General features: G+C 29.3%; 2 protein-coding genes across 2 annotated transcripts; both read right to left on the minus strand.

The window, feature by feature from the left end:
- Positions 1–1,404: 1,404 nt before the first annotated feature.
- Positions 1,405–3,247, minus strand: LOC137836979 (UDP-glycosyltransferase 83A1). Its single transcript, XM_068645786.2, has 2 exons — positions 2,634–3,247; positions 1,405–2,551 (listed from the first exon to the last, which is right to left on the minus strand). The coding sequence occupies exons 1-2, from the start codon at positions 3,133–3,135 to the stop codon at positions 1,665–1,667; spliced, it is 1,389 nt and encodes a 462-aa protein (XP_068501887.2). The 5' UTR covers positions 3,136–3,247; the 3' UTR covers positions 1,405–1,664.
- Positions 3,248–10,137: 6,890 nt separating this feature from the next.
- Positions 10,138–12,223, minus strand: LOC137836381 (UDP-glycosyltransferase 83A1). Its single transcript, XM_068645111.2, has 2 exons — positions 11,693–12,223; positions 10,138–11,168 (listed from the first exon to the last, which is right to left on the minus strand). Exons 1-2 carry the CDS (start codon positions 12,192–12,194, stop codon positions 10,285–10,287), a joined length of 1,386 nt encoding a protein of 461 aa, XP_068501212.1. The 5' UTR covers positions 12,195–12,223; the 3' UTR covers positions 10,138–10,284.
- Between the last annotated feature and the right edge of the window lie 1,286 nt (positions 12,224–13,509).

Raw genomic sequence — 13,509 nt, forward strand, 5'->3', positions numbered from 1 at the left:
ATTCATCTTTTTAATATAACAGTCATGAAACATGTGTATGAAACAGGTATATATCAATTTAGTTTCTTTCACTATAGTTTGTTTATAAAATGAGTGGTGGTAGGAGTATATCACTAGCAGAGACCTGTTGAAGATTATAATAATATAAATAATTGATAGTTAAAACTTTGGTAGCTAATTAGATATCAATTTAAAAACTAATTAATAATAATAGAAACTAATTTAGAAACTAAAAATTTTTTTAGTCTCTAAAATGGTCTCTAACTTAGTCATTATAGTAATTAATTATTTTTTTCTCTAAAATTAGTTTCTATTCTTGTAATGTGAATTAATGAAATTTCAACACAAATTTTCTCTAAATAATGCTTTCCAAATTGAATATATAGTTGTTTCAATTATTTAAAACAAGTTTACAGAACATCAATACCAATACTTATCTAGGAAACACCAAACACCAGCTACCGTAGGGTTGTAATTTTTATAAATCACAAATTTACTGCACCGTGAAACCATATCCATCACCAATTTCTTATGCAATGCACACAATAATTTTAACGTTGTCCTCAAGTCAAATCAAACAATAATTTCTATCAAGCACATAAACCCAAGAACTTCAATTGTAACCCATCAAAGATCAAAACTAGAAATTTTATACTTCATCACAGAGTTTGATAACAAGATTGGACTGAACTGTGAGATGAGATGCACCAGCGACTACCATAATGTTCAATGGTTTAAACCATTCATACAGTAAATTGGACAGAAACAAGAATTGTTACTCACTACGAAATAGTTCAATTTCCAATTACACAGTGAATGAATCAAAATTAAGTATAATTTTTGCTCTACACACGCAAAAGTTCCAGCAATCACCAACTCAAAAGGAGTAAAAATTGTGCCACTTTAAATTACTGTTTTGAAAATTCAATGACACAAGAAAAATATTGCATTGACTTCAACTACAATAACGAAGCATTTATACAAACACGTCATTTGCAGTTTAACCAACACGCAAATGTTTGAATTATCAACTCTTCAACGAGTCAACACAAAAATAATTTGATCAATGACACACAAAAATCACAAATCTCCCCATGCAATTTAGTGGAAATTTTCGTGCATATTACATTCATATCAACGAAAAGAGGCAAATAGAAATTACAATTTCCATACTCACATCGAATTCACTAGAACAAATGACAGTATCATCGTTGAGTAATTCCAAGCACGCAAACTAATTTTTTTCTCCAAAAGTCGATTTTATGAATTGAAAACTCATGATATTTAAATATTATCATAGACACTAGGTGTATAAAACTTAAATCTTTAAGACAAAACAAAACCAAAAAAATATTTAAAAGACATTGTCTAATAACATAATGAATTGAGTATTACACACATTTATTTGCAATTGTAGCTGCATGGGTTATGCAGATTACTGCATCCATTATTGATTATTGAGGGACTATCATGTACAAAAGAAACACTAATCTAAACCTAGAATTAACATTTAAGCACAAAATCTGAACTCTTTATTCCTTTATCAATTCATAAATATAAGAATAAAACGAAGAATCATTCTTATTTAAAATTAATTTCTTTTATTAGCTGAAATAAAACCCTAATCCAAACCTAGAATTAACATAAGCATAAAATTTGAACTCTTATTCCTTTATCGCCTCCACAAAGCTCTTAAAGTTCTCATAAGATGTACCTCCTTTTGCTATGTTGTTCATCACTTTCTCCTTCAACACCACACACCTAAATCTTATGTTCTCATCATTAAATAATTGTTCCACTTTGGTTTTCAACTCTCCCCGTGAAACAACCCCATTTTGATCCTTGTCAATCCCCAACCCAACCTTTAACTCATCACAAATATGTGCTTTGTTGTAAAGTTGGTCCCCAAAGTATGGCCAACACAAGAAAGATACCCCATTGGACAAACCTTCCGTGGTAGAATTCGAACCACAATGAGTGACAAAACATGCTATGGCAGGGTGGCTTAAAACCTTTTGTTGAGGAGCCCAATTCACTATCTTACCCTTATGCCCTTGGAATTCATGAGGGTATGCCATTTTATTGTCTTCTCTTATAACCCAAAGAAAAGGTCTATTAGTGAGATCTAGTCCAACGGCAAGTTCATTGAATTGGTTTTGGTCAAAAAGAGTGATACTACCAAAGGCAACATACAACACAGAACCATCAGCTTGTTCATCTAGCCAACTCATGCAAGAGAGATCTTCTTTCCAGAATTGTCCCATTGATTTTGTAGCTGCACTTTTGTTATGATCATTATCATTGCTTCTCAACAATGGCCCAATTGGGATGATCTTGGGAAGAAATAATAATGTTCCAGGTTCAAGTTCATGTGTGGTGTTGCAAAGCCACCACTGTGTCAAATGTAAACTTCGTAAGCAATGCAGCAGATACTTACGCACTTTCTTACCAGTTGTTAGGTCACCGATATTCAACCAAAAAAAGTCTTCTGTATCCATCTCAGGCATACTTGGAGAAATCCGAATTCTCTTTTTGGTGGTTGATGTTAAACCTTCAGTGAAAAACCAACAAAAGAACATTAGCTTATACAACGTATAAATTAAATTATAAATTATGTTCAAACTTAACAATACCTAAATCAGAGTCTATAACTCCCTCATCAATAAGCACAGGGATGCTGTACACCAAGGTGAAAGTAGCTGCTGATGCAGGACCCAACACAGCTCCTTGGATTCCCAGTTTACTCCCAACATCCAAAGCCCAAGCCATGCACAAATCAGCAACAATGAAGTTGATTCTCTTCTCACCTTTCACATGAATATCCTCTATCAACTTCTCAAGTGCTTCTGGCATGGTTTTTGGAAAGACATCATACAGCTTGGCCAGATCGTTTCTGTCATCATCAGGTCCTAAACCATCAGGGATTGAAACCAACTTCAGAAGTGATTCTTCTTCATCAGGGCTAGAACTATCTTGTTGCTCCACCATGGAACTCACCACTCTCCTGTGGTTAAAGTCTGTGTTCACAAAAATGACTTTGCATCCATTCTCAATCAGCTTCTGTGAGAAGGTCATCATGGGATTCACATGCCCTTGTGCTGGAAGTGGTAAAGCTAGCACAGTTGGAGCTCTCATGTTCAGTGTTTCTATTTGGTTTCTATTGATTTTGATTTCTGAGGCTAATTATGCATTCATCAGTTCATGTATATAGGCACAACCCCTCACACGTATTTACCAAGCAATTACAAATCTAGATCATGATCACTCTAAATTTTCTGCTATCACAAATTTCTTGTAAGCAGAAATGTAGAAAGTTTGTGTGGTCACATCAATAATTTTGTCATTCTATACCTCTTTACTTTTCCTTGTACTTCTCTGATTGGACTTCAGTGTTTTTGTCATTAAACTTTTGCTTTTTTACTTTATTAATTGATTCAGCATTATGCTGTTATTTCATTACGAGAATTATTAATTACAGTAAGAAATATCTCTTTTAATTTGAATCAATTTGAAAGGAAAGGTAATAAATGAAAATTTCCAAATAATAAACTACATTTTCTAAGGTTGAGGTACAAATATAAAGGTTAAAAATGGAAATATACAATTTTCTTTCATTACCAGAAATATTGCATATAGTGTGGACCTAAGACTAGGACATAAGAGGTAAACACTGATCCTACATAGTTGTTAGTGTCGGCAACATAGTTGTTAAGGTCGGCAACTGTCTTATTAAAAATAAAAACACTACAAGAAAATCATAAAATAAAAATCAATTTTTAGAGACCAAAATAGTTACTTACAATAGGAACTAAAATAGAGACCATTTTAGAAACTAAAAAAAAATTGATTTCTAAATTAGTTTCTATTATTTTCTATTATTGTTAAATAGTTGTATCTAATTAGCAACTAAAGTTTTAACTACCAATTATTTAGTTTCTAAATTTGGTCTCTAAAACTTTGGTTGCTAATTAGATACCAATTTAGAAACTATTTAACAATAATATAAACTAATTTAGAAACCAAATTTCTTTTTAGTTTCTAAAATGGTCTCTAATTTAGTTATTATTGCAACTAATTATTTTGGTTTCTACAAATTGGTTTCTATTTAATGATTTTATTCAAGTGAAACTAATATAAAATAAAAACGGATGCAGATTGAATCAGCTAAATCAATGCAAGTTTACGTTATGTGTATATTAATTAAAAATTAAAATGAATTAGACGGACACAAATTAAACTGGATAAAAATAGATTTAATTTTAGTATCGTTTTAGCAGATGTATTTTTTAGAAATAAAAATAATATTACGTAGAAAATTATTAAATATAAAATAATTTTAAAAAAATTAGTTACTATAGTAATTAAATTAGAGATTATTTTAAAGATTAAAAAAATTATTAGTTTTTAATATTGATAAATAATTTTTAAATTAATATCTAATTAGTTATTAAGGTTTTAACTATTAATTATTTAGATTCTAAATTTGAAACCTTGATGATTAATTAAATACCAATTAAAAAAATTATTTATTAATAATAGAAAATAATTTAAAAACTAATAATTTTTGTTTTTAATTTTATTACTATAACAACTAATTATATTTTATTTTTAAAATTGATTACTATTTAGTGATTTTTTTTTACGGTAAATAATATATAAGTTAGTGTGTTATTGGTTGATGGAATATTAGACGCTGGCTGGTATATGTAATTTGGAGTCTATTTGGAAATGAAATTTGAACTTGTTTTCTCAAATTAATGCCAGATTATATTTGAACTAAATTTTAATTAATTCAAATTTAATTTGAGTGAATATAATACTTGTGATTAATTATAATAAAGAAATAAATTTACAATAATACTAAATTATTTTAAGAATTATATTAAACATAGTTGCAACTAATTTAAAGTTATAGTCCAAATTCTAAATTGAAATAAATATTAAAATTAAACTATAACATGTGCTCTTGTTATTGGAATCCAAATCATAATTGAAATTGGACTATAATGTATATGTCTTGTAATCCTAAATAAAGTAGAATGAAAATTTAAGGATAGTTATAACAATTCTCATGCAGACATATGAGTTTTAACAAAGAAATCAGATTTGATACTTCCATCGCATCGTTAGAATTCAAAGAAATAATAAAGAATGTAATGTATAAGTGCGTTTGTCTTTATTGAAATGGAGAGGATTCCCACCAATGCTAAAAGGGCATTTGTTTTGATGGGAATGAATATGATTTTCTCCAATTATAGGAGGACATTTGTCAACCTCTAATTTGAGATGATTTGCTCTAATTAGAGAGAGTCACATGTCCTTCTATGACGGGAGAGTTTTTAGGATTAAAACTTACACTTTGGTTGCACATAACACTATAAATACAATAGCTAGCCCTCTTGTAAAGGAGTTTTGAATAGATTATTGAATTGCTGCCAAATTTCAGCCCCAACTAGTCTCTTAGCTCACTCCTCGCTAGCCTTATTTGTAAGTGGTTAGCATAGAAGTTCTTAGGAGTTGGTCTAACTTCTCTTAAGCTTCATTATTATTCTCTATACACCAATATTTCAGAGGTTCTTTCACTCATTTTAGTCACCAAATTTCACATCTCAAAAGATATAAAACAAAAGAAACAAAGTCATATGCAAGCTAGGATTGCATCACCTAGTACCCAAGTGGTTAGATCTATGGCCACAAAGTAAGCAATATGTGCTTGATAGAATATTCTCTTGTGAATTAGGGTTTAAGCTGTTTAGGTATTTGGATGTATGACACACAGACAGTGGGTTTAGGAACTAGTAAAAAAAGGTTGTCTGAAGAGGATAAATATGTGGAAATGAAATATAAAAGAAAAGCTAAAATCTCTAAACAAAACAAGTGTGTGGAACAAAAGATGTGTTTCGGCAAATGCTAAGAAAAATGGAAGAGTGTGTCCTAAAAATTAGTGAGTTGGACATAAAGGGATGAACACTAAAGTTCATATGAAGCTTGTAGAACAGAAAGAAAAATATATATTTGCATCTAACATCATATCTTTCGAATAAAGAGTGACTCTAGAGTATGAAAAATTGAACAATATAAGACAATATGAATTTTTTTCAAGGACGAAAATATAAAAAAAAGACTCTAATCGATGACTTAGTTTAACATATATAGTTGTCATTTACAACTACTATGGATAAAGAGCAATTAGAAGATTACAATATTTACAAAGATAATATTATTAAAATATAAACCGAAATTCACATAATTAAGAACAAGTTTAAATTTAAAAAATCTTTAATTTTGATAATAACCAATAATATTATATTTTAATTAAAAGATAAAATTCGACGGTGTGTCTCAGCTCACCAAATTTTATCACAATTGAAAAGCTCATTGGTGACCTTTTACCCTTTAATATCGACCACCTACTTTACTTTTTTTGTTGGATCAATCAATTATTAGGATATTAATAATTGGATTACTGGTAAATATTTAGACCACAAAGATTTATATAATTTTTTATTTTCTCCAAGATAGAGCCTTGTTTCTTGCCGTGTCATATATGTGTCCCTTGTTACCAAGGGATGGTTTTGCTATTTTTGGATGCTTTGAAGCCTTTAAAAAGACCTTTTCAACCAAACAAAAATAGCCACAGAATTACATAGAGAAAAAATGTTTGCTGAAGTATTTATAGAAAGAAAATCATTAGATAAAAAATAAAAAATAGCTACGGAATTACAGAAAAAAAAAATATTTACCGAAATATTTATGCAAGACAAAAAAATCATTAAAAAATAATTTTAAAGATAAAAAATAGTTAATTTATTATATTAATTAAATTATATACTATTTTAGATATTAAAAAAAATTATTGATATTTAAAATAGTTTCAATTATTAATAAATAGTTTTTATTATTGATAAATAGTTCCAAAATATCACTAAAAAAATATGAAATAGAAATCAATTTTTAAAAATCAAAATAATTAGTTACAATAGTAACTAAATTAGAGACCATTTTAGAAACTAAACAAAAATTTGATTTTTAAATTAGTTTCTATTATTGTTAAATAGTTTCTAAATTGGTATCTAATTAGCAAGGTTTTAACTACCAATTATTTAGTTTTTAAATTTGATCTCTAAAACATTGGTTGCTAATTAGATACCAATTTAGAAACTATTTAATAATAATAAAAATTAATTTAAAAATTATTTTTTGTTAGTTTATAAAATAGTCTCTAATTTAGTTACTATTACAACTAATTATTTTGGTTTCTAAAAATTGGTTTCTATTTCATGATTTACTTGTAGTGTATTTAATTATACTATAAGAAAATCACAACCAAATTTAGGAACAAAATAATTAATCACTATATTAACTAAATTAGATACTATTTTAAAGACTAAAAAATTATTAATATCTAAAATGATTTTTATTATTAATAAAAAATTATAAAATAATTTTTAAATTGTTATCTAAATTAGCTACCAAAATTTTATCTACTAATATTTAATAAATATGAATTATTGAAATGAAGCAACATCAAGTTAATTATCATTTCAATGCATGGTACCACTTTATGTAAAATGATTTCATCTTGCTCGTTAATTGTATCAATCAAACAACTTAATTCAACAGTTGAATCCAACACTTAAATGCAAAATGAATCAAATTCAAGTTGGCAACTAAAGTCACTTGTTGAACTCAAAAAAGTTTCAGAATTATATAAGAGTGCCAACTAAGGACATCTTCCATGCAACAAAGAAATTTAAACACTGATTGCAAACCATAAATGCTAAAACTAAATTAATGAAATTGCAACACAAATTTTCACTTAATAATATTTTCCAAATTGAATATATAGTTCCTTCAATTATTTAAAACAAATTTACAGAACATCAATACCAATACTTCTCTAGAAAACACCAAACACCAGTTACCGTAGGGTTGTAATTTTTATAAATCACAAATTTACTGCACCATGAAACCAGATCCATAACAATTTATGTAATGTAAACAATTATTTTAACTTTGTCCTCAAGTCAAATCAAACAGTAATTTCTATCAAGCACATAAACATCAAGAACTTCAATTCTAAACCATCAAAGATCAAAACTGGAAATTTTATACTTCACCACAGAGTTTGACAATAAGACTGGACTGAATTGACAGAGTTTGACAATAAGACTGGACTGAATTGTGAGATGACGTACACCAACAACTACCAGAATGTTCAATGGCTTAAACCATTCATAGAGTAAATTGGATAGAAACAATAATTGTTACTCACCACGAAACAATTCAATTTCCAATTAAACAGGGAATGTAATCAAAATTATGTATAATTTATGCTCTACACACGCAAAAGTTCTAGCAATCACCAACTCAAAAGAGTAAAATTGTGCCACTTTAAATTACTGTTTCGAAAATTCAATGACACAAGAAAAATATTGCACTGACTTCAATTACAATAATAAAGCATTTATACAAACACGTTATTTGCACTTTAACCAACACGCAAATGTTTGAATTATCAATGCTTCAACGAGTCAACACAAAAGTAATTTGATCAATGACACACAAAAAAATCACTAATGTCCCCATTCAATTTAGTGGAAATGCTCGTGCATATTACATTCATATCAACAAAAAGAGTGAAGAGAAATTACAATTTCCAAATTAACACTACAAGAAAATCATAAAATAGAAATCAATCTTCAGAGACCAGAATAATTAGTTGCAATAGTAACTAAATTAGAGATTATTTTAAAAATTAAACAAAAAATTGGTTTCTAAATTAGTTTCTATTATTTTCTATTATTGTTAAATAGTTTTTAAATTGATATCTAATTAGCAACCAAAGTTTTTTAGACCAAATTTAGAAACTAAATACTTGGTAGTTAAAACCTTGATTTAGTGTAACATCAAGGAAGAAGCGTGTAAAATAGAGTTACAAGTGAAGAATGGTGAAGAGTGAATGTCACCATGCGCGGGAGTTTATAAAAGAAAAATATTAAAATACTTTACTGTGATTTTATGAAAAAACCACGGATACTTACCAAAGGTTTAAAAAAAATGTGTACTATGTGTATGTCTTAATAGAAATTATAGTAACATTAAGTAATAAACCTCTCCTAAAATTATAAATTTTTGTAATGCCTAAACTAGCATATTTGTTGAAGATGACCAAATAAGAAAACTAGGAGTTGGAAAGGAAGTGAAAGTTCCATTAATTATACTCATTTTGGAAATAAAATTTAATACTCATTATGTTTCAATTCTATTTCTATATGATATAACTATATCTATTTAAATATGTATTAAATAACTTTTAAAAAAAAGTAAACTTAAATCAAAATGATATTATTTAGAATTCAATTTAAAATGTATTTCTTTAATATCAAATAACAGTTATTATGAAGTGGGTTTGCACCCTCTCATACCATATTACGAAGTGGACTTTAAGTCTAAGTCAAAGCCATAAAACCGGCTCAATGGGGTGAGGTTTGCACCCACTTATATACTATGAAAGGCTCTAATCTCTAATCGATGTGGGATTGCACCCACTTATATACTATGAAAGGCTCTAATATCTAGTCGATGTGGGATCTCCAACAACAGTGAAAAAATTATAATAATATAATATTCAAAATAAAGTACTAAATAAAATAAAATTAATTTTAGAATTTAAAATAGAAGGTGTATAGGAATGAGACGAATATCTATTTAGATATCTTTATCATTTTAGTGAAACGACGGGATTACAATGGTAGAAAAATACCCAAGGATATTTATGGATTGAAACTAATATGAAAACACATGCTAGAAAATGGAATAACAATATATGAGAGTTCAAGTGGAGGAAAAATTGGTTTTGAATGGGGAAGGCTATGGTAGAAGCGTTTAAGACAGATTTAACAAAAATTAAGCCAAATAAAAATATTGACATATGTAGAAATTCTTTCGTATATTCTGAAAACATAGGTACTAGTTGTATAAAGTCTAAATCCTTAGGACAAAACAAAGCCAAAAAAACAAGCAAAAGACTCTTCAAATAAAAATTATTGTACAATATTCCTTATTCATAAATGCATCATGTCGATCTAAGTGCATTTGCATTGTCTAATAACATAATTAATAACATAATAAATTGGGTATTACACACATTTATTTTGGCAATTTTAGCTGCATGGGTTATGCAGATTACTGCATCCATTATTGATTATTGAGGAACTATCATGGTACAAAAAAAGACTAATCCAAACCTAGAATTAACATTTAAGCACAAAATCTGAGCTCTTATTCCTTTATGGCCTTCACAAAGCTCTTAAAGTTCTCATAAGATGTTCCTCCTTTTGCTATGTTCTTCATCACTTTCTCCTTCAACACCACACACCTACATTTTATGTTCTCATCATTAAAGATCTGTTCCACTTTGGTTTTCAACTCTCCGCGTGACACAACTCCATTTTCATCTTTGTCAATTCCCAACCCAACCTTTAACTCATCACAAATATGTTCTTTGTTGTAAAGTTGGTCTCCAAAGTATGGCCAACACAAGAAAGGTACCCCAATGGACAAACCTTCCATGGTAGAATTCCAACCACAATGAGTGAGAAAACATGCTATGGCAGGGTGGCTTAAAACCTTTTGTTGAGGAGCCCAATTCACTATCTTACCCTTATGCCCTTGAAATTCATGAGGGTATGCCATTTTATTGTCTTCTCTTATAACCCAAAGAAAAGGTCTATTGGTGAGGTCTAGTCCAAGGGCAAGTTCATTGAATTGGTTTTGGTCAAAAAGAGTGAAACTACCAAACGCAACATACAGCACAGAACCATGAGGTTGTTCATCTAGCCAACTCATGCAAGAGTCATCTTCTTTCCAGAATTGTCCCATTGGTTTGGTGGTTGCACTTTTGTTATTATCATTGTCATTGCTTCTCAACAATGGCCCAATTGGGATGATCTTAGGAAGAAACAACAATGTCCCAGGTTCAAGTTCATGTGTGGTGTTGCAAAGCCACCACTGTGTCAAATGTAAACTTCGTGCACAATGCAGCAGATACTGAAGCACTTTCTTACCAGTTAGGCCACCCATATTCAACCAAAAAAAGTCTTCTGGGTCCATCTCAGGCATACTTGGCGAAATCCGAATTCTCTTTTTCGTAGTTATTGTTAAACCTTTAGTGAAAAACCAACAAAAATAAAAAAAAGCTTATGCAGTATACTACAAATTAAATAAAAACTAATATTGAAGATAAGAAAAAAATTATTCAATTACCAAGATACCAGAGACTTAAAAAAAAATTATATTATTAATATCTAAATAATTTTTATTATTAAAAAAATTATAAACTAATTTCTAAATTAGTGTATAATTAATTATTAATGTTTTAGTTATGTACTATATTTTAGTTAATAATTAAATAAATATTAATTTATAAATTATATTAATAATGTAAATTATTTTAAATATCAGTAATTTTTTAATCCTTGAAATAATATTTAATTTAGTTAATATAATAGTTAATTATTTTTATTTGTAAGATTGATTATATAAATTAAATTAAATTATAAAATAATTTCTATAAATTACTTTCTAAATGAATTAATTTAACTAATAAAAAAATTTACGTCATTATTTTCTGTTTAGAAATTCTTGTGAAAAGAAATGTTCAAACATAACTCTAACATAATATTCTTACCTAAATCAGAGTCTATAATTCCCTCATCAATAAGCATAGGGATGTTGTACAGCAAGGTGAAAAGAGTTGCTGATGCAGGACACAACACAGCTCCTTTGATTCCCAGTTTACTGCCAACATCCAAAGCCCAAGCCATGCACAAATCAGCCACAATGAAGTTGATTCTGTTCTCACCTTTCACATGAATATCCTCTATCAGCTTCTCAAGTGCTTCTGGCATGCTTTTTGGAATGGCCTCACACAGCTTGGCCTGATCGTTTCTGTCATCATCAGGTCCTAAACCATCAGGGATTGAAACCAACTTCAGAAGTGATTCTTCTTCATCAGGGCTAGAACTATCTTGCTGCTTCACCATGGAACTCACCACTCTCCTGTGGTTAAATTCTGTGTTCACAAAAATGACTTTGCATCCATTCTCAACCAACTTCTGTGCGAAGGTCATCATGGGATTCACATGCCCTTGTGCTGGATATGGTAAAGCTAGCACAGTTGGAGCTCCCATGTTCAGTGTTTTTGTTTGGTTTCTATTGATTCTGATTTCTGAGGCCAATTATGCATTCATCTGTTCATGTATATATAGGCACAGCCCCTCACATTAAAAACGTTAATCAATGGCCTCACTATATCATAATCACGTATATACCTACCAATTACAAATCTATGTCATGATCAGTCTAAATTTTCGGCTATCATACTAACTTCTATGAATAAGAAATGTAGAATGTTTCTCTGTTCACATCAGTAATTTATTCATTCTATATCTTGTCACATTTCCTCGCACTTTCTCTGATTCGACTTTTCCTGTTTTTATCATTAAACTTTTGTTTTTCTACTTTGTTAATTGATTTAGCATTATGTTGTCATTAAACTACGAGAATTGTATAATTATTGTAAAAAATATCTTTTTTAATTTGGATGTATTTGAAAGGGAAAGGTAAAAAATGAAAATTTGGATGTGAACACAAACGTTCTACATAGAAACTTTCTACACAGAAACTTTCCACATTTCTAAAATTTGACAAGTACATATAAACACTAAAAGTGGAAATATAGCATTTTTTGGGTTCCAAGATTCCTCTGATAAAATATTCTGTTTTTTTTTTTTTTTTGTCTCTAATCAGTTTTAATTCATAGGCCAATTAGCTTTTTTTTTTTCACCCATGTATGTATATAAGACACAATTTTACTCTTTCTAATTACTCATTTTGAATAATATTCTGCTTTTCATACGAGCGTTTCTTCTCTTCTCTGTTTTTCTCCGCTTCTTTGTTTTTGTCAGAATCATCAAAGATTTCTTTTCCTTTTTCTATAATTGTCATTAATATTTTGTAATATGGTCTTAAAACTCTTCATCGTGAAGGGCTCTGTTGTGCGCACTCTGATTCCTTCTTCATTCTTGATATTTCGTTCTTTCGCAAATTTTTCAATATTTTTCTCTTTTTTTTTTTTTGACTAATGAGTTTCTCTTTTGCATTTTTGAAGTTGGTCTCAATGAGTACAAAAAATCCTGATCGAAGCAAAAACCCTAACCCTAACCAGAATAAAAATCCCATTCAAAGTGACAATCTTGCTCACAACTTCTTATACTTCACTCGAGTGAAAACCCTGCAACTCCTCTCGTATCTAGTTCTTGATTTGACAAATTACCACTCTTGGAGTCGCTCAGATACCACTATGTTAAGTGCAAATAACAAGGTAGAGTTTATCAAAGATGTGATACCTCAGCCCTCTGAATGGGATCCCTTCTTCTCGTCCTGGATGTGATGCAATGACATGGTGGCGTCTTGGCTTGTGCATTCGGTTTTTGTTCCCATACG

Source organism: Phaseolus vulgaris, chromosome 4, assembly GCF_051622355.1.
Source record: "Phaseolus vulgaris cultivar YP4 chromosome 4, ASM5162235v1, whole genome shotgun sequence".
Taxonomy (NCBI): Eukaryota; Viridiplantae; Streptophyta; class Magnoliopsida; order Fabales; family Fabaceae; genus Phaseolus; species Phaseolus vulgaris.